At 43.4% G+C, this 19,323-nt stretch overlaps 1 protein-coding gene and 1 non-coding gene across 11 annotated transcripts in view; one reads left to right on the forward strand and one right to left on the reverse strand.

Moving 5' to 3' along the window:
• Positions 1-19,323, reverse strand: part of RCBTB1 (RCC1 and BTB domain containing protein 1) — a 67,661-nt gene that overhangs the window by 25,183 nt on the left and 23,155 nt on the right. For 3 of the 10 annotated variants that reach the window (XM_029210282.1, XM_029210281.1, XM_029210280.1), the window contains 2 exons: positions 8,768-8,937; positions 7,853-8,003 (listed from right to left, as the gene is read on the reverse strand). In XM_029210282.1, coding sequence (XP_029066115.1) covers positions 7,853-8,003; positions 8,768-8,893 — 277 coding nt within the window. In that variant the 5' untranslated portion in view covers positions 8,894-8,937. Of the gene's footprint in view, positions 1-1,388; positions 1,485-7,852; positions 8,004-8,767; positions 8,938-9,052; positions 9,129-19,323 lie in introns of those variants that run through there. The other 7 variants (XM_029210278.1, XM_029210277.1, XM_029210285.1 and 4 more) reach the window with 5 other exon arrangements.
• Positions 4,899-5,005, forward strand: LOC114888445. The gene has a single exon (XR_003791782.1). It is a non-coding gene; the product is annotated as a U6 spliceosomal RNA (small nuclear RNA).

The raw sequence follows: 19,323 nt of genomic DNA on the forward strand, positions 1-19,323 counted from the left end.
CACACACACACACACACACACACACACACACACACACACACACACACGGAACTGGGTCCAGGAACTCTCTATTCAGTTGATGCCAGAAACAGGATTTGCAAGAACAGCCCTGGCTCACAGACACGTGGTTTTTGAAGACAAAGGATAAAAGGGCAAGGAATGAGGAACCTCTGATTCCTAGATGGCTACCTAGTCACCATGGTATGAAACTGCAGCTGTGGTGCAATCAGTTACTAAAGGTGAAAGTTACCAATGCCGTTTAGAAATGGGAGTAGACGGAACTCCCAAGGAGTTGGCTCAATGGATATATAAGGAAATGCAAAATAAGAAGCACACTAAATAAACAATTCCTGGGACTTCCCTGGTGGTCCAATAGCTAAGACTCCACGCTCCCAATGCAGGGGGCCCGGGTTTGATCCCTGGTCAGGGAACTAGATCCCATGTGCTGCAACAAAGATCCCACATGCAGCAACGGAGCTCCTGCGTGCCACAACTAAGACCCAGCACAGCCAAATAAATAAATGAATACTTTTAAATCAATAAATAAACAATTCCCCGCTTATTTCATATGTAAGAGCCAAAATAAAAATAAAACAAAGTGCTTGGCCTTGATGCTGATTCAAGCTCAGATCTGGGTCAATCTGAGCTCCAGCCATTAGCCTCAAAGCTGCCTGGAAAGGGAAACGTTATGCAACAGAAAGTACCTCTAGTACCTCTGGGTCGCCAAGAAAACAGTTACCATAGGAGAAGGGCAAAAACAAGAAACAACTAAAAGCAAGGGATATAGTGTGAAGGAACTGGCTTGCTTTGAGGAGCAGCAGCATCAGTTTCCTGAGGAACCTTTACTGAACCGGATTGTGAGAGGAACTAATTCAAGGGCTGTGTCTTTGACTTTGAAGGCTGCAAAGTGGAAGAGCATGTCTGCGTTGATGCAGGACCCACTGCTCTCTACTGAACAATCACAGGTGGCTGTACATGATCCAGACACTCAGGAGGTTATTCCCGAGCAGACAGCCAGGTTGGTGGACTGGATGAAAGCCACTGTAAAGTCTGTTTATCCTGATGAGAGGGATTTCCCAACTCCCCCTATTAATGCCAGATGGAACACCCCAGATGAAGCAGCTGAGATGCTTCACATGCAAGCCATGTGGGACTGGCTTTATGATGACTGGGATATTCACCCACTGAATACGCCCATTACCCAGATTATGGTAAATGCTGTGATTAAGGGGGTCCCTGTTACATGGGCACCTCATGTAACTTTACTGCTACAAAATCAGTTTGAGACACCTTATCTAATTTGCTATCTCAACTTCCCCATAGGGGCCTTACTAAGAACATTAATTATGAAAATAGGGAAAGACAAAGGGGAGAATCAAGGGACTCACCCCAGCAGAGCGAAAGTCTTCAAACGGTTGTTACAAAGTGGGATGAATAAATCGGATGCTGATGCAGTTGAAACCAAGGTGTGGCTGCAGCACGACCAGAGACTGGTGAACCAATGGGACCCCATGTTGGTTTCTAAAATTAAAGGGCCCCAAACAAGTCCGCTCTATTTATCCCAGCTTGGAAGGCATTAAAAAGCCAGAAGGTAAAGATTAAGATAAGAAAATTGACCAGGAATGCCCTGGGGCAATGGTAAGGAAGATTAATCAAGATAAAGATTGACCTAAAGGCCAGGATCTTCTGGCCCGACCCCCAGCAAGGCACCCAAAGGCATAAGCACATGTGTGGGTAAAACAGCCATGGGGAGGAGAGGAAACTTTTCTGATACAGGACCCCAATGCACTGTGATTCCAAAACCTGTTGGTGAAGTCTTAACAGCTAAGGTTAGAATGGGGGATACAGATGGGTAACAGTTGATGGGACTCAAGTGAAAATCTGAATGAAAACTGGGGTTTTGGAACAGATTCTGTGTGATGAGGACGCATCCCCCTTACCTGAACAGAGTCTTGGGATGGATATTACATCGGACTGGGGACTGCTTCCCCAACCTAACATTGTAAAAGAGAAGGCGTGTAAATCTGCCCTCAGGCCGGTTTTACTGGGCGCTAGATGGGAATCACTAGAACTGCCTGAGCCTGCACAGGTGCTGAACTTAAATATAGAACACCTTGTGGACAGAAAGAGCTCACCATTTTAATTAAAGCTGGAACACTGGTACCAATGCACTCACCGTACAGTAGCCCTGTGAGGCCTGGGGAAAAGGCAGGTGGCTCCTAGGGGCTAACGGTAGGCTATGGAGGCGTAAATAAAGTTGTGCCGCCTACAGCCTCAGCAGTTCCGGTCGTGGCTTCAGCCTCAAAGAAGGTGCAGCAGGCCAGCAGAAGCCGGAACCCAAGGGCTGACCTTGCACATGTTTCCTTCTCAATCTCAGAAAAAAGCCAGCAGCAGTTTGCCTTCATGTGGGGAGGATCCTGGTTTACTTTTACTGTATCATCACAGGTTTATCTGAACTCACAAGCTTACTGTCACAATTTGGTCAGAAGGGATCTGGACTTGACACAGGTCTCAAGTGCAATCATACACTATACTGATGACATTATGACAATGCTGGAAACTGAAGAGCAGGCAAGGAGTGATGTGAATGCCATGGTGACACACATGACCCACTGGGGCTGGTTAATAAATCCCACAAACGTCCCAGGGCCTACCCAACAGTAAAATTCTTAGGAATAACCTGCCAAAGCCACGAAGAACATTCCACCAGAGGCTAAACTAAACTGCTGTCGCCACCCACCCCTAGGACCAAAGAAGCAGCAGCAAGCCCGCATTTGGGTGGTTTATCTGGCATTTGGAGAATACATATTCCACATCCGGAAACCATGCTAGCTCCCATCTATAAGATTACCCGAAAGACAGCTGTATCTGAACGGGGACCTGCGGAAGAGCAGCCCGTGTCTGAATGAGCAGAGGGCGGCAGCTCTCCCAGTGCTTATGGGGCTTTACGGCCCCATCAGATATGATTCTGAGGGTATCTGCCACCTGCACTCCGCAAGAGGAGCTTATGGCAAACCCGGGAGCAGCTCCCAGCAGTGACCACTGGGATTTTAGACCAGAAAATTCCCAGATGCCGCTGTCTGGTACACACCATTTGAGAGAAAATTAGTAGCCTGGGCATTAATTGAGACTGCCTCAATGATTGAAGGACATAAAATAATCATGAGACCTCAGATGCCCATAACATCCTGGGTGGTGTCGGAGAAGCCCTCTAATAAGAAAGGCGGTGACCCAAAGAGTTTCGTAATAAAACAGAAATGGTTTACAGGGGAGCGTGCTGCTGGGGGGATGCAGACAGGCGTGAGCAGGGAGCCTCTTTTCATCTAGGACCGACTTTGGAGCTGCCTGAGGAGCTGCTGGAACCCACTGCCTTGTGGACATGCCCTGTGAAGCTCTAACTGAACAACAAAGAGCTGCTTGCTTTACAGACACCATTCCAAGGTGAATGGACAATATCCCATTTGGAGAGCGCCCACGTTAAGACCAGTGGATGGCAAGACTGACTGAAGGAGTCAAGAATAAATCAGTGCAGTGGGCTGAACTGCAGGCTGTTTTCCAAGCAGTGATGGAAGAATTAAGCAATGGTAAAAACCCGTATGTTTGGGTCTTTACCAACTCATGGGCTATAGCCAATAGCCTGGCTGTATGGTCAGGTAGATGAGCAATGGAAACTAGACTGTTAAAGGGATGCCCACATGGGGCATGGCCCTATGGAATCACTCTGGGAATTTAAGAGGCACATTAAAGTAGGACATGTTGGTGCCCATCACAAGAAGCTGACTGGAACCACCAAGTGGACTATTTGGTGCACTCCCTTGACGTGGCCACCTGGGTCCATGGAATGAATGGGCACAGTGGGGCTGCAGCAATGCAGAGGTGGGTTGAATATAGACATATTTCTCCTGCACTTTGAGAGGCACAAAATGCCAACAAGAACCATTCTGTCAACAAGAGAGCCAGGGACTGCAGATGGCTATGGGGAAAACTCCCCGGGGAGAAGGCCCCCCCCCCTCCCCGCACAGAGCTAGCAGGGGGATTACACTGGAACAATGCCAGTAGCCTCAGGGGCTATAAATGGGGTCCTAACAGGAAGAGATCCTTTACTCTGGACTGAGACTTGCATACCAGGTAGTAGAGGCAAATACTCAAAATAGTATTAAAGGACTGGAACAGAAAATACTGTACCTTTTTTTTTCTTTTTGCTCAGAGAAATCACTGATCAATGGCATGGGTAAAATAAAGGCATTTCAAAACAGTGTCTCAAAGATTTCTCTCACACCTGCTTCCTTGAGAAGCTACTAGGGATGTGTTTCACCCAAATGAGGATATAATCCAAGGAGGAAGACACAGGACACAAAAAATAGGGGATCCAGAAAGGACAAAGGATCCAGGAAGAACAAAGAAGGGACATCCGAGGATGACGGTGAAATGAAGTTTTAGGCTGACGGCTGTGCAACAGCCTAGAGTGACCAGTCCAGGCTAGAGCAGGGGGACAGAACACTCCGGAGATGTACTGATATGCTCAGAGGTGCCCAGAAGCAACACTGTGCTATAGGGACTTCCCTGGTGGCACAGTGGTTAAGAATCTGCCTGCTAACCCAGGGGACACGGGTTCGAGCCCTGGTCTGGGAAGATCCCACATGCCGCGGAGCAACTAAGCCCTTGCGCCGCAACTACTGAGCCTGTGCTCTAGAGCCCACGCGTCACAACTACTGAAGCCTGCGCGCCTAGAGCCTATGTTCTGCAACAAGAGAAGCCACCACGATGAGAAGCCCAGGCACTGCAACGAAGAGTAGCCTCCACTCGCTGCAACTAGAGAAACCCCACACACAGCAACGAAGACTCAACACAGCCAAAAATAAAATAAATAAAATTAAAAATTAAAAAAATAAATACTGGTGCTCGCTTCGGCAGCACATATACTAAAATTGGAACGATACAGAGAAGATTAGTATGTCCCCTGCGCAAGGATGACATGCAAATTTGTGAAGCGTTCCATATTTTTGTAGTGAGGTGGATGGACCTAGAGTCTGGCATACAGAGTGAAGTAAGTCAGAAGAGAAAAACAAATACCATATGCTAACACATATACGTGGAATTAAAAAAAAAAATGTTACGAAGAACCTAGGGGCAGGACGGGAATAAAGATGCAGACCTACTAGAGAATGGACTCGAGGACACGGGGAGGGGAAAGGGTAAGCCGGGACAAAGTGAGAGAGCGGTATGAACATACATACACTACCAAATGTAAAATAGATAGCTAGTGGGAAGCAGCCGCATAGCAAAGGGAGATCAGCTCGGTGCTCTGTGACCACCTAGAGGGGTGGGATAGGGAGGGTGGGAGGGAGACACAAGACGGAGGAGATATGGGGATGTATGTATATGTATAGCTGATTCACTTTGTTATAAAGCAGAAACTAACACACCATTGTAAAGCAATTATACTCCAATAAAGATGCTAAAAAAAAAAAATACTGCGCTATAGAAGAGTTCCAGCATACATTTAAGAAAAACAAGTAAGCCTAGGAAAACAAACAGTTGTATAAGAAAGGAGATGGCTCAGCTATAAATAATACTTATCGACTCCTAGTAATGTGAACACTGAATACTGATTAAACCAAAGTGGTGATATCCCTATAGTGACACAATAAGGTGAGGGAAGGTAGGAGAAAGAGAGCTAAATTCTATCTGCTGTTACAAAAAGTCAAAGGATAATATCTAAAGTAAAAAAATTCAGAAATAGCAGTATAAGCATGTTAATTTAAAAATATGAGAGTAAATACCAGAAAAAAACACCTGACGGAGTTAAAAAGTAACTCCACCTGAATAGCAGTTTCTAAGAGTAAGGAGGAGTGAGACAGAGTCCTGTTTTCTACTAAAACCCATATACTATTTGATGGTTTAAAGTGTTAAAACTGTTTTTAAACTATGTGACTATTTGTAATACTTATAAAATACACACAAATATATGTATCATACATACATTAAACATCCTATACATCATGTATCATATGTATGTTGTATTAAATGTATTATAACAATCAAAACTGAATTAAAAACAAAAAGAAGACTATTCCCACAAGAAAACCAGTTATTTGGGCTTCCCTGGTGGCGCAATGGTTGAGAGTCCACCTGCCGATGCAGGGGACGCGGGTTCGTGCCCCGGTCCGGGAAGATCCCACATGCCGCAGAGCGGCTGGGTCTGTGAGCCATGGCCGCTGGGCCTGTGTGTCCGGAGCCTGTGCTCCAAAACGGGAGAGGCCACAGCAGTGAGAGGCCCGCGTACCGCAAAAAAAAAAAAAAAAAAAAAAAGAAAGAAAACCAGTTATTTATATTTGTGTTTTATGTTTATTTATATCTTAATTGTAACATTCAAGATAGTTAAAACTGTAGGATCTGGACTCTGAAAATAATTCCAGAAGAAAAGTTATAGTTGCCCAAGGTCACTACTTTGAAGAAAACCAAGAATCCGAATGCATATGTTTCTGTACGTTTGCTCCAGAAAAAACTGCTTCAGTATTTTATGGTCAGAAATCAATGCCTCATTAGAATTAACATGTGTTAGGAAAACATTAAATCATCAGGTCACAATGGATGACAAGCTGAACCAGTCTGCAAAGAAGCAACTGCTTGAAAGACCCCGTGTGATGCCGGAAGGCATGATGACACAATGCAGAGGCAAGATAATCACCTCATTATACTCCACACCAGTTCCACTCTTACCAGACAATCATGCTCACATCTGGATCTCACAGCCTGAGAAAGATGTGGAGAACTTGGGAGTGGATTCAGATATAAGTTAAAGGCTGTTAAAAAGCTCAATACCAAGACCCACGGTAACATCCAAGGAAGCTGTGATTCCCCAGGCTAGAGACAGAAAGGCGGAGAAGCAAACGCTCCCACGTGCGCCCTACAGTTTACCCAACAAAAAGCTAGAGAGCAAGAACTAATGTGCCTAAAACATAAAGGGAAGAATCTGGGTTATATATGACAGATTTTCAGGGAGCTCTGGGTGCCCACAGTACAGATAAATCACCAAGAAAGAATGCAGAGGCCCCTCTGGTGATCTTGGGGAGGCAGAGAGGAAAAGAAGAATCTACCCCACATTCTTTCCATATGGCACCCACACGAATGCCAAGGAAAGAACTGAGATTTCTTGAATTCAAGATTCACACAAGGAAAACCAGTACTAACTGTGTTTTTAAAAATGTACCAAGTGGGCTTCCCTAGTGGCACAGTGGTTAAGAATCCGCCTGCCAATGCATGGGACACGGGTTTGAGCCCTGGTCCAGGAGGATCCCACATGCCGCGGAGCAACTAACCTCGTGCGCCGCAACTACTAAGCCTGCGCTCTAGAGCCTGTGAGCCACAACTACTAAAGCCCGCACTCCCCAACAAGAGAAGCCACTGCAATGACAAGCCCATGCACCGCAACGAAGAGTAGACCCCTCTCGCCGCAACTAGAGAAAGCCCACACACAGCAACAAAGATCCAACGCAGCCACAAAAAAAAAAAAAAAAAAAAAGTACCGAGTAAAACCTGGATGTTGCCTTGCTACAACAATTCACTGAAAAATTAGGCTGAAGGACCACTTCATCTGCTATAGTTCATCTTCCACAACTTTACATAAGTTGTCGAAAGCCTCAAAAGTTTGCTTAAATTGCAAGTCATCCTATGGCTGTTCCAGAGGGAGCCTGAAGTGTTTAACTTTTACCTGTTTTGTGTACTTCCGCTCAGAAATTAAGACACAAATCATTCAAAATCCAATATCTGATACAAGCCCACCGCCCCTTAGCTTAGAATTAACTGCTCGATTTCCCACAAACAGAAGCTGGACTTATTCCCACTTTACCTTCGGTGCTGAGAAGAACATGTGGTCCACTCCCATAACTAAGGCTCTTAATCTTCTTTCCACATAAGGCTTCCAGCTTTTTGGGTACAAGTGTACTCTGGTTATCTCCAGTTCCTAGACAGTTACTGTAGTTCAGTCCAAATACAAAGACCTGGGAAACAAATAGTTCTGTCTGAGTCACTTGGCCTACAATTTACACAAAAGGTCCCTTCTCCACTCTGAATATAAGACACACTAAAACTCAGTTCGACAGCTCAGTAGCTAGGAAGAGACTGACATACTTGTTAAGAAACATTCAGGGCTTCACTGGTGGTGCAGTGGTTAAGAATCCGCCTGCCAATGCGGGGGACACGGGTTCGATCTCTGGTCCGGGAAGATCCCACATGCTACGGAGCAACTAAGCCTGTGCACCACAACTACTGAGCCTGCGCTCTAGAGCCCACGAGCCACAACTACTGAAGCCCATGTGCCACAACTACTGAAGCCTGAGCGCCTAGAGCCCGTGCTCGGCAACAAGAGAAGCCACCGCGATGAGAAGCCCTCGCACCACAACGAAGAGTAGCCCCCACTCGCGGCAAGTAGACAAAGCCCACGCACAGCAATGGAAGACTCAACGCAGCCAATAAATAAATAAATAAACAAACAAATAAAATCTATTAAAAAAAGAAACATTCAACCTCTGCTGACTAAAGTTTTAGAATATTTGGCTATACTATGAAACTCAAAGAGCAGTAGGGATGAGGGGTATTAAATCAAGAAACTGAAAGAAAAGACAAATTCTATCAAAGACAACCATCTTTTTGGATTTTAGGCTCTCTTTATGCCCCACTTTTTCTCAGTCTTCACATTGCACACTTTAAAGCTCAACCCCAAATAAGCCCTAAAATTAAGCCCTGGGTTTTGAGAGATGCTTACCTCGTCATTGTCAGTGACATACAGCGCTTCGTTGGCTGAGGTGCCGAAGACACAAGCTTTCCGAATAGATGCAATTTCTTGAGGTGAGAGCAGAGTGAAGATTGGCCACTTTCCTACATCCACCATGACTCTGGTTTCAAGTAATTCCTAAAAATAAGCCGACATCTCTGCTGTAACAAACAAACAAAATTCCAAAATAAAAAATTAAATAACCACTAAACTAGAACAAAAAAAGACAATGTTAATACAAGGAAACAAAAGCTAATTTCAGAATAAACCACCTACTTTTGGTTAAATGGATCGCTCACTTGCCCCAGCAACGTGTCCAATCCTTCCTCTACCTTCAAACCTGTGCCTTTTCCTGTAACGGGAGGAACAACCTGCTGGAACCAACTGTCTGTCTTGCCCACTTACAAGTCAGTGCTCATCTGTCACATACATGTTTACGTGCAACCCGACAGCAGACAATGGAGAGAAGACATGCCAACCAGATGAAACCAAGGTCTTGTCAGGTATTTTCCCCTCCAGGGTACTGAGATAAAGTTAAAGGTTACAATACTCATTTGTCTAAGGTAGTTAATTCTCAACTAGGAGTGTGTTTGTGTTATAAAAATCAGAATAATTATTTCTACCTCCCTACTCTCCCACTACCACCCACAGGATGCCCTGAAAGACCCTCATCCCTTGTAGAAAATCACTGCCACGCTGAGCCACTGTTTAATGATAGAAATGGGACATCCCTCAGATAGCCTGGAGTGGCAAAAACATTAAGAAGCAGTAGCCTAAGATTTACTGGATGAAAACATAAAAGAAAGTATTATGTTCTATTCCTAATTTATATGACCACATATATACATGGACATTTCATTTCACATGGAGAAAAGTTATATGAACAAGGGTAAGAGAATTCACCCTCATCTTGGTGTCAGAGCTGATGACTACAGATTTCATGCAAGTAGCAATTAGCTTAAAGAGCACCCTATAAAAAGTAGAGATATGTATAAATTTCCACAAAACTCTAAATTTGATCTGTTTAAGAAGTTTTACACAAAGAATCCTGGTCATAGCTCCAATTCTTCGAGAGTTAAAAAGTATTTCTAGAAAGTCCAGGGGGCTGCACAAAGCACAAAACCTATCATGCCAAGTGAGTTTCCACTGGCTCTCACCTCTGGAAACTGAAACAGAACCAAGCAGTTGATAAACACAACCAGGGTTTCCTAATGAGCTACATAACTCATGATAACTCAGGAAGTTCCTTCCCGCCCACCCTCTTTTCAGACCTCTAAAATTAGCCAAGCGAGCCAAGGTCTTTCTGGCCTCAGAACCTCCAACGGTACCTATAGAACAGATCCCTGGGGCTTGGGCTTACTTAGCCAGGGCCTCAGTTTCCACCGCCGAGGGAGGTTTTATCCATCAGCACCAGCTTGGATGACAAGGACCAGATGCTTGCAATACCCCAAGGATCACAGCGCATATTCAATAAGCATTAAACACCATCAGGACAGGCTGGTCCCTATCACTGCATAGCCAGACTCCTGGACTAACATTTGAATGTTCTGAAAAGTGTGCATGAATGTGTATGTATGTGCGTGCATGCGTGCGTGCGTGCGTGTGTGTGTTGGTGGGAAGAGATAAAGGACTTCGGGGAGGGTAAAAACTAATACATAAACATGTAAAAAATTTTTGTTTCAAATGGTACAAGTCATATATCTTCCATGTCCACACCCTTCATAAAATCAGAAAGCATCACCAGTAGCCCTGGCCTGGTAGAAAGGACAGAGATTGCTGAGGACTGGGTTTTAGTCCCAGGTTTACTTTTATTTTTTTTTGCGGTACGCGGGCCTCTCACTGCTGCGGCCTCTCCCGTTGCGGAGCACAGGCTATGGACGCGCAGGCTCAGCGGCCATGGCTCACGGGCCCAGCTGCTCCGCGGCATGTGGGATCCTCCCGGAGCGGGGCACGAACCCATGTACCCTGCATCAGCAGGCAGATTCTCAACCACTGCACCTGGAAGCCCCCCAGGTTTACTTTTAATCAAAAGTAACCTGATACTTTTAATCAAAAGTAACCGTGATAACCTTCCTGAGCCTGAGTTTCCCTAAAAGCTGTTCTATAAAAATCTACAACTTTATGTTAAACATGTAAGGAAGAAGCTATGTGGATTTATGAATGCATGAGAACAACAAAGGCAGTAACACTGGCCAAGCAAGTAATTTACCGCTAGCAACTCAAGAAGTTAGTAGGATTCAGCAGTAATTAACCAAGTGCCTAAAGAAAGATAATCCAATGTTTTCCCTTCCCATGTTACTGTACATCAAAAGGAAAGATGCTAACAAAAAGCTAAACTATGTGCTTATTCCCAAATAAAAAACAAGCCAAAAACCCCACAAAAACCAAAAGTACTCTGTAAGACTTAAGTATGTTATAAAACAATATGTACTGGGACTTCCTGGGTGGCACAGTGTTAAGAATCCGCCTGCCAATGCAGGGGACATACGTTCGAGCCCTGGTCCGGGAAGATCCCACATGCCGGTGGAGCAACTAAGCCCATGCGCCAGAACTACTGAGCCTGTGCTCTAGAGCCCGCGTGCCACAACTACTGAAGCCCGTGCGCCTACAGCCAGTGCTCCGCAACAAGAGAAGCCACAGCAATGAGAAGCCCGCGCACCACAATGAAGAGTAGCCCCCGTTTGCTGCAACTAGAGAAAGCCTGCGTGCAGCAACGAAGACCCAACGCAGCCAAAAATAAAATAAATTTATATAAAAAAACAATATGTACTACGTGAATACAATTTTTTTAAGTATAACGTATAAAGAAAAAGGATATACACACACCAAAATGTACTTCACTGGAGAGATTAGAGGTGATATTTTCTTGTTTAAATATATTCCAAATTTCTGTAACATACACTTTGTGATCAAAAATATTTTATTTAACATCTTTATTGGAGTATAATTGCTTTTCAATGGTGTGTTAGTTTCTGCTGTATAACAAAGTGAATCAGCTATACGTATACATATATCCCCATATCTCCTCCCTCTTGCGTCTCCCTCCCACCCTCCCTATTCCACCCCTCTAGGTGGTCACAGAGCACCGAGCTGATCTCCCTGTGCTATGCAGCTGCTTCCCACTAGCTATCTATTTTACGTTTGGTAGTGTATATATGTCTATGCCACTCTCACTTCATCCCAGCTTACCCTTCCCCCTCCCCGTGTCCTCAAGTCCATTCTCTACGTCTGCATCTTTATTCCTGTCCTAAGTATTTTAAATGAAACTAAAGCTTAGTTATTTTAATTATGCTTACCCCCTAAGCTGTTAAAAGTTTTAAGAGGTATTCTTGCTTTCAATTCACAACCTAGGGTGGCAGAATGTTTCAGGCAAATCTGTAAAATGAGTTTTTAATATAAACTTAAATGTAGAAGGTGTGAATGTAAAAGGGTACAGCCAACATGGAAAACATTATGGAAGCTCCTCAAAAAATTAAACATAGAATTACCATTTGATCTAGCAACTCCAGTCCTAGTGTAAAGATTTTAAAGCAGGGACTCCAGATAGCTGTACACCAATGTTCAAAGCAACATTATTCACAACAGCCAGAAGATGGAAAACCCAAATATCTATCAACAGATAAATGGATAAACAAAATGTGGTATCTACCTACAACGGAATGTTATTCAGCCTTGAAATGAAATACTGACACACAGTACAATAGGAATGAACCTTCAAGACATTATGCTAAGTGAAATACACCAGACACAAAAGAATAAATGCTGTATGAGTCCACTTACACGAGGTACCTTGAGTAGTTAAATTCACGGAGACAGAGTAGAATGAGGTTGCCAGGGCCTAGGTGGTACGGGTTTGGGGAGTTATTATTTAATAGATACAGCATTTCAGTCAGGATGATGAGAAAGTTCTGGAGACTGAGAATGATGACACTGGCATAACTTAATGTCATGAAACCGTATACTCAGAAACGGTTAAAATGATAAATTTAATGTTATGTATATTTTACCACAACTTATAAAAATCAAATAATGATCCCATGGGCTTTTATCAAGCCTGTATTAATAAACTCAAAGATGCATTTTTAAAAATTAAATGTAGAAGTTTCAGACCTAAAAAATAATTCTGGGAAAGTATAATCATAATTCTGTCTTGGGAAGGCAAGCTCAGATTAGGGAAATTCTGAATGGAACATTTCTAAAAGAAATATCACCTTCTTAGAACTTTCCAGAACTTACAGCAATTCAAACTAGACCAAACTAATTGCCTCGATGAACAGGTCCTTCCAGGGCTTGATCGATAATCATAAAAATGAATTGTAATTAGCATGTCAGTTATGTTAAATAGTTAACTTGTGAAGTTCAATGAGATAGTGACTTTTTTGCATTATTTTTATTCATTATTTTATTTAGGAAATACTTTCTCATAAATAGCACTGACATGTTCAGACTGAATTATCACTCATGCATTAATAGGTGAATCAATGATTTTTTTGCTCTATGGAGATAAAGCAAGGACAGAAGAACAGAAAAGAGAAATGGAAGCAGAGATTGGAAAAGAGTTTAATGCTCTCAAAGGATAATATGCCGACCCACTTGGATCTCCATATTTTCTTTGGCACTTGAAAATACATCCTGTGTTCCCACAGACTGACTCTGTGTCCATTAGTACTACAGATCTATATCCCATTCCCTGGGATGGCTTTTCCTAGCGACTGGCACTGTCCCTCAGAGAGCTGGTGGCATGGGGAAGAAAAGGTTATTTCATTTTACACTCTGAAAGCAAATTCAATCAAGAGGACAAAGAGACCTTCCAACTTTAGAAATCTACATCTAGAACTGGAAGACTGAAGGAGTAATGTAGCAGCCAATCTTCTGATCCCTCTAAGAGCACATTTGTTTTCCCTTCCCCTAAGAACCAAGTGTTAAGAGAGGGTGAGGGGAAGGCTTTGTTTTACTGATCCAGCAAAAATATATTTGAATATATCTAGAGCGTTTAAAAAAACAACAGGAAATAAAGAAAATAATATAGGAAAACTTTGTTTCTGATGAAATAATGGTCTCAGTACTAAACAATACCAGAAATTTAGGGTTGCCTCGTAAGCCAGCTTCCACAGAGACCTCGACCCCCAAATTCTAACCAGATGTATTTGGCGCAAAGGAGACTGATGTTACTGATGAGACTTTACACCTCCCAACCCATCTTCTGCTGACCTAAGAGCTTGCTAAGGAAAAGAGGTCAAAACAGAGTGAGCAACCCAGAACTGGTTAGCCCCGAGATTCTGACTGCTTTTCTGGTGTCATCCTTCCGGCATGAAGTGAACTTGTATCATTCTTTTTCTTGGAAGCTGATACCCTCACAGGAAACAGGAAGGACTCTGAATGTTGGGACAATCCATTTAAAATGCCCTGTACGTTCCTCAGCATACAAGCCATAGCCAGGTTTAGACTATTTGAAACAGCAATGTCAAATATGAAAAATGATTTAATTGCAAAAAACTTTAAAGCACTCACACATAAACTGAAGATTCCTAATAGAGGTTTCTCTCTTTTCATAAACTGGATAGGTGATGACTTTACTTATCAGTTTAGTTGCTAACCCACCTTACAATAGGAATTTATTTATAGTTAATGAGCTACTGATAAAGTCTGAGATGCCTTGCCAAAAAAAACCTCTACCATTATGATAATGTGAACAAAATGACAGTATACATGAATTCTTCTGACAATGACCCCATATACAATAATGCTGGGGGAAATCATAAAGCAATACAATCATGGCCCCTGCCTCTGAGGAACTTCAGGACTAACAGAAAGTCAATCCTAGTAAGTGGAAACCTAGAATGCAAATGCAAGTGAAACAACTAAGCTAGCAATGAGATGCAACATGCAAACATATAGCCCACGTGATACATGCAAATGGAAAAAAAATATGTGCACAACAATTACTATATAAAAATTATGTCTCCCAGAAAACTGTTACATGAAATCCCAGAACTCAGATTCTCAGTATTGTAAGCATATGACAAAATGTAAGCATTTCCTCAGTGAAGATCATCCGGGTTTCCTGCAGGAACAAGTGCTTTTTCATAGCCTTCTTCCTTTTTCACCAACAGAAGTTCCCATTTGAAGACAAAAGATTTAAGGGTGTGGCCATCTTTCCCTATTTTTGAGTACATTATGTTTCAATTCTAAGAAAACTTTCAAACAGAGGAAACAGGAATAGGGTTTGGGGTAAACTTCTGGGGCACAACTTTACAACTCATTATGTCATATATCCACGCTACAGCAAAAGCAATTCAAAAAACCTCTCAAGTTACAGAAGAGCTACATGTTACTCATAGCATTTTCTTCCATACTTATTCTGATGAGCTTTTTGAGACTGAGCAGATGCTACAATTCTGATTTGGACACCAAATGTATTTCCCAGGTCCAGACAAGCCTCTGAAAGAATCGGCCTAAAAGTCTTTTAAATAAAAATACACTTTAAAACTATTTCACCTATTCTCTGGTATAACTACATCAAAGGAGCAAAGTTTCAGAGATTTGCTGAGACACTGATGCTGTTACAGGTAGAACAGCTGTCATCCACTTCTCTTTTCTGCAATATTACTGTACTGCAAGAATGAAAACGAAAGAATGTCCTGAATACTTGACATATTCCACAAAGACTAAGGGACTCTAAGAATGTAGCATTCTCCAGAGGAGTTTCTGCCGTCCTTCATAAAGATGCAGCTGTACAGGTGACAAGGTAACCCTCCTAGCTTCATTTAAAGACCACATGCTGGGCTTCCCTGGTGGCGTGCCCCGGTCTGGGAAGATCCTACATGCCGCGGAGCGGCTGGGCCCGCGAGCCATGGCCGCTGAGCCTGCGCCAAGCCTGTGCTCCGCAACGGGAGAGGCCACAACAGTGAGAGGCCCGCGTACCGGAAAATAAAATAAAATAAAGACCACATGCTGCTGTCTTAGAATTTCCTAACACTCACTGTGATTCCCCTTTGCCTCATCAGTTTCCTTCAAATTCATCACTCATTTAAGAAGACTACTGTCACCTCCCAACCACCAACAGGTTACTTAACTCGAAGCACAATTTGCAACAATGGCCTCAGGAAGCAATTCTTAAGCCCCATCATCCAAGAGGCTGCTTTCATTTCATTGCACAGAAGCTTTAGGCAATTCTAGGAAGTCGGGAATCTGACCGCTCATTGTAAGTGACGAATTAATTTTACTGAAGCCAAGTGTTAGGGTTAGCAAAGCAAACAACCCAAGTGGCAACAGCATTAGCAACAAAAAAGAATAACATTCAGGGTTGTGAAGCTGACTACGTTGCTTTTACAAAACACTTTTATTTTCAAAAGGAAACCAGAAAAAAAAAAAACTCCATGATTACAAATAATTTTCTTCTATGGTTTTGTGGGTTTTTTTGCACCAAACATACAGACTTTGCAAAATAGACTACATAAAAATAGATGGGTCAACAAAGAAATGGATAGAACACAATAATAGTTCATTTTATTTTCCTAATAAGTCCAAGGCTGGAATGGAGGGACCCAAGTTCAAACCTATTGATGGTATCATGAACCTCTCCTACGGGGACATCTTTGAAGGGATTTCATCTACTAGTCCCTGCTGCGTGAAAAGCATCAACTGTGCCCTGTAATGGCCTAAAGCCAAACTAAAATTCCAGCAATAGACAGGCAGAACCACACTATATGCACTCCGTAAATGTTCACCGAAAGTCCTCTAGGTAAACATGACACACAGCCAACATCACCCTCTCACTCCCAGCAGAACTTCCATGTGATCAGGGGGGTCTAGGCACATAAACAGATGCTCACCACAGTGTGGCCATGCTCTGACCAGGAGGTTTGGATGCTACTGAATCACCAGAATCAGGAAGTGTCAAGTACCTGAAGAGAAGGCAAGCACCTGGAACAGTGAACATATATGCCAGGTAAAAGTCTGGTGGAGGAACTGAAAGAAATTCAGCACAGTTGTAGCCAAAAAGCTTAGACTATCCAAAGAGCAACATGTAACCACTGAAGGATCTTAAGCAGGGAAGTGGCGTGATCAGGTGTGTATGTCTGTGAAGGATACTTTGGCAGAATGTACAGACTAGATGGGGGTGATGGGGGAGACATACTCAGAGCCTAAGGCGGCTGCAGTAACCAGGAAAGAAAGAATGGAAGCCTATGCCAGGGAAACACAAGTGGGGAAAACAGGCTCAAACAGACTCAAAAGCATTCTGTACCTGACTGAATGGGAGGAGGGAGTGGGATAAGGAAAAAGGCAGAGCCAAGGCTTACACTCAGATGCTCAGCTTAGGCAGTGAGCGATCTGTAATGCCACTTACTATGGTAGAGAGAACACAGCTAGTTTCAGGAGGAGATGAGGAATTCTACCCTGGACATTTTACCTTTAGCTACCTGTGGGATATCAAAGTAGGCATGTCCAGGGCTTCCCTGGTGGCGCAGTGGTTGAGAGTCCGCCTGCCGATGCAGGGGACACGGGTTTGTGCCCCGGTCCAGGAAGATCCCACATGCCGCGGAGCAACTAAGCCCGTGCGCCACAACTACTGAGCCTGTGCTCTAGAACCCACAAGCCACAGCTACTGAGCCCACGAGCCACAACTACTGAGCCTGCATGCCACTACTACTGAGCCTACGTGCCTACGGCCCGTGCCCCGCAGCGGAAGAGGCCACCGCAATGAGAGGCCCATGCACCGCGGCGGGGAATGGCCCCTGCTAGCCGCAACTGGAGGGGGCCAGCGCACAGAAGCGGGGACCCAACGCAGCCAAAAATAAATAAATTTATTTAAAAAAAAAGAAATAGAAATTTGACTATGAGGGAAAAAGGAGAACGAGGGTAGTAACTGTAAAATGGGCTGGGGCTGAAGGACATATTTTGGATGATCTTTTTATTCCAAACATGTTAGAGACCTGAAAATGTTTAAATGTTATTGGGAAGGAGTCAGTAGAAAGATAGAGGAAAGGACATAACTAAATGAGGTTTCTGAGAAAGACTAGGGAATGGGATCTGAAGCAGAGGTGCACATAAGCTATAGAAAGCTGGGGAATCTTCCATACAACACAAGGAAAGGACGGATACGATGAAAGGGAGTTTAAAGGTTGGGGAACCAGAGGTTGGAGGTAATTTCTTTATCATTCTCTCTGCTATTGAGACTCTGCTAAAAGAGGATGCGTTTTTCAGTTCCACCAGCAATTTATGAGGGCTCCAATTTCTCCATATCCTCACCTAATTATTGTCTGTCTTTATCGTTATAATCATCCTAGTGGGTGTGAGGTGGTAGGTCATTGTGGGTTTGATTTGCATTTGAGGGCATTCTCTCCTGAGGTCACCAATTCTCCCAGTGAAGGAAGATGGAAGGCTTACTGTTGAGAACAAGAGGGGAGGTACAACATAAAATGGGGTGAAGCAATAAAAACAAGGGCCTCAAGTCTGAAGCAGCCACCATGGAGGATGGGAAAGAGCACTGACCACGGAAACCTAAAAAGGTGCTAAGACAGAGCCTGGGGGGAGTTGGAGACCATAAGTCTATAAAGGCATCCATTTGATCTCCTGTGAGCTTTTCTTCTCCAAGAAAAGAGGTTTTTTTGGTTTTCTGGGTTTTTTTTAAACCGAACTAACCAGAATTGGAATGGAAAGCTGCTCAGAGAACTTTTTCATTTAAAGGCAATAAGTGCCCCTGAAAAATCCATCAGTTATTTTTTAAAGTCCTGCAACATATCCATTAGAAATGACATTCTACATAAGATTCACTCTCCTTGACCCTTGAGAGCAAAGCACCTCTCAAGACATGTGTTCACTGCAGCAGATCTTACACCTGTACTGTCAAGACTTATGACTACAATCACGGTGCTAAATTGAGCAAATGGCAAACTGCAAGGAACACCACACATCTGTCATCTCAACAATTGGCAATTCCTTTAAAACATGTCAGATAATCCTATCACCAAGTGTTAAGACTGATAGTAACAATCATATATACAAATAATAACCAGCTACACAAAAGAAAATGACTTTTGACTTAACCAGTTACCTAGTACTCGACATAGCCAGTCTTCAGTTTAATCAATTCAGTAAGTACATCCCTATGTTAATATGAAGTAAAGATTTAATTCATTTAGAGATTTATCTTTAAAGCATGCCACTGCATATGCTGGCCACAATTTTGTGCTCAGGGATCCCATCTTGGAACTGACTTACATGTGAACCAGATTTATACCCAGGGTTTGTTACCGTTTGCTGAGTAATATGGCATTCCTGAAACTCAGTGGCTTAAAACTACGGCAATTTGCTATTTCTCTCAATTCTGTGTTTTGATTGGGCTCAGCTGGGGTCACAGGCACTGGAAACTTGACTAACTAGGGCTGAAACAGGCCTTGCTCGCATATCTCTCTCAGGTGGGCTCTCTTTCTCCACCTAGTCTAGCCCAAGCCTCTGTACATGCTGTTGGCCTCCAAGAGGGTAAATGCTGGAGCTGCCAAGCCTCTTAAGGACTATAGGTCCAGAACTGGCACACATCACTT

The sequence above is a fragment of the Monodon monoceros genome, unplaced genomic scaffold (assembly GCF_005190385.1).
Source record: "Monodon monoceros isolate NGI ecotype Baffin Bay Population unplaced genomic scaffold, NGI_Narwhal_1 Super_Scaffold_8, whole genome shotgun sequence".
Lineage (NCBI taxonomy): Eukaryota > Metazoa > Chordata > Mammalia > Artiodactyla > Monodontidae > Monodon > Monodon monoceros.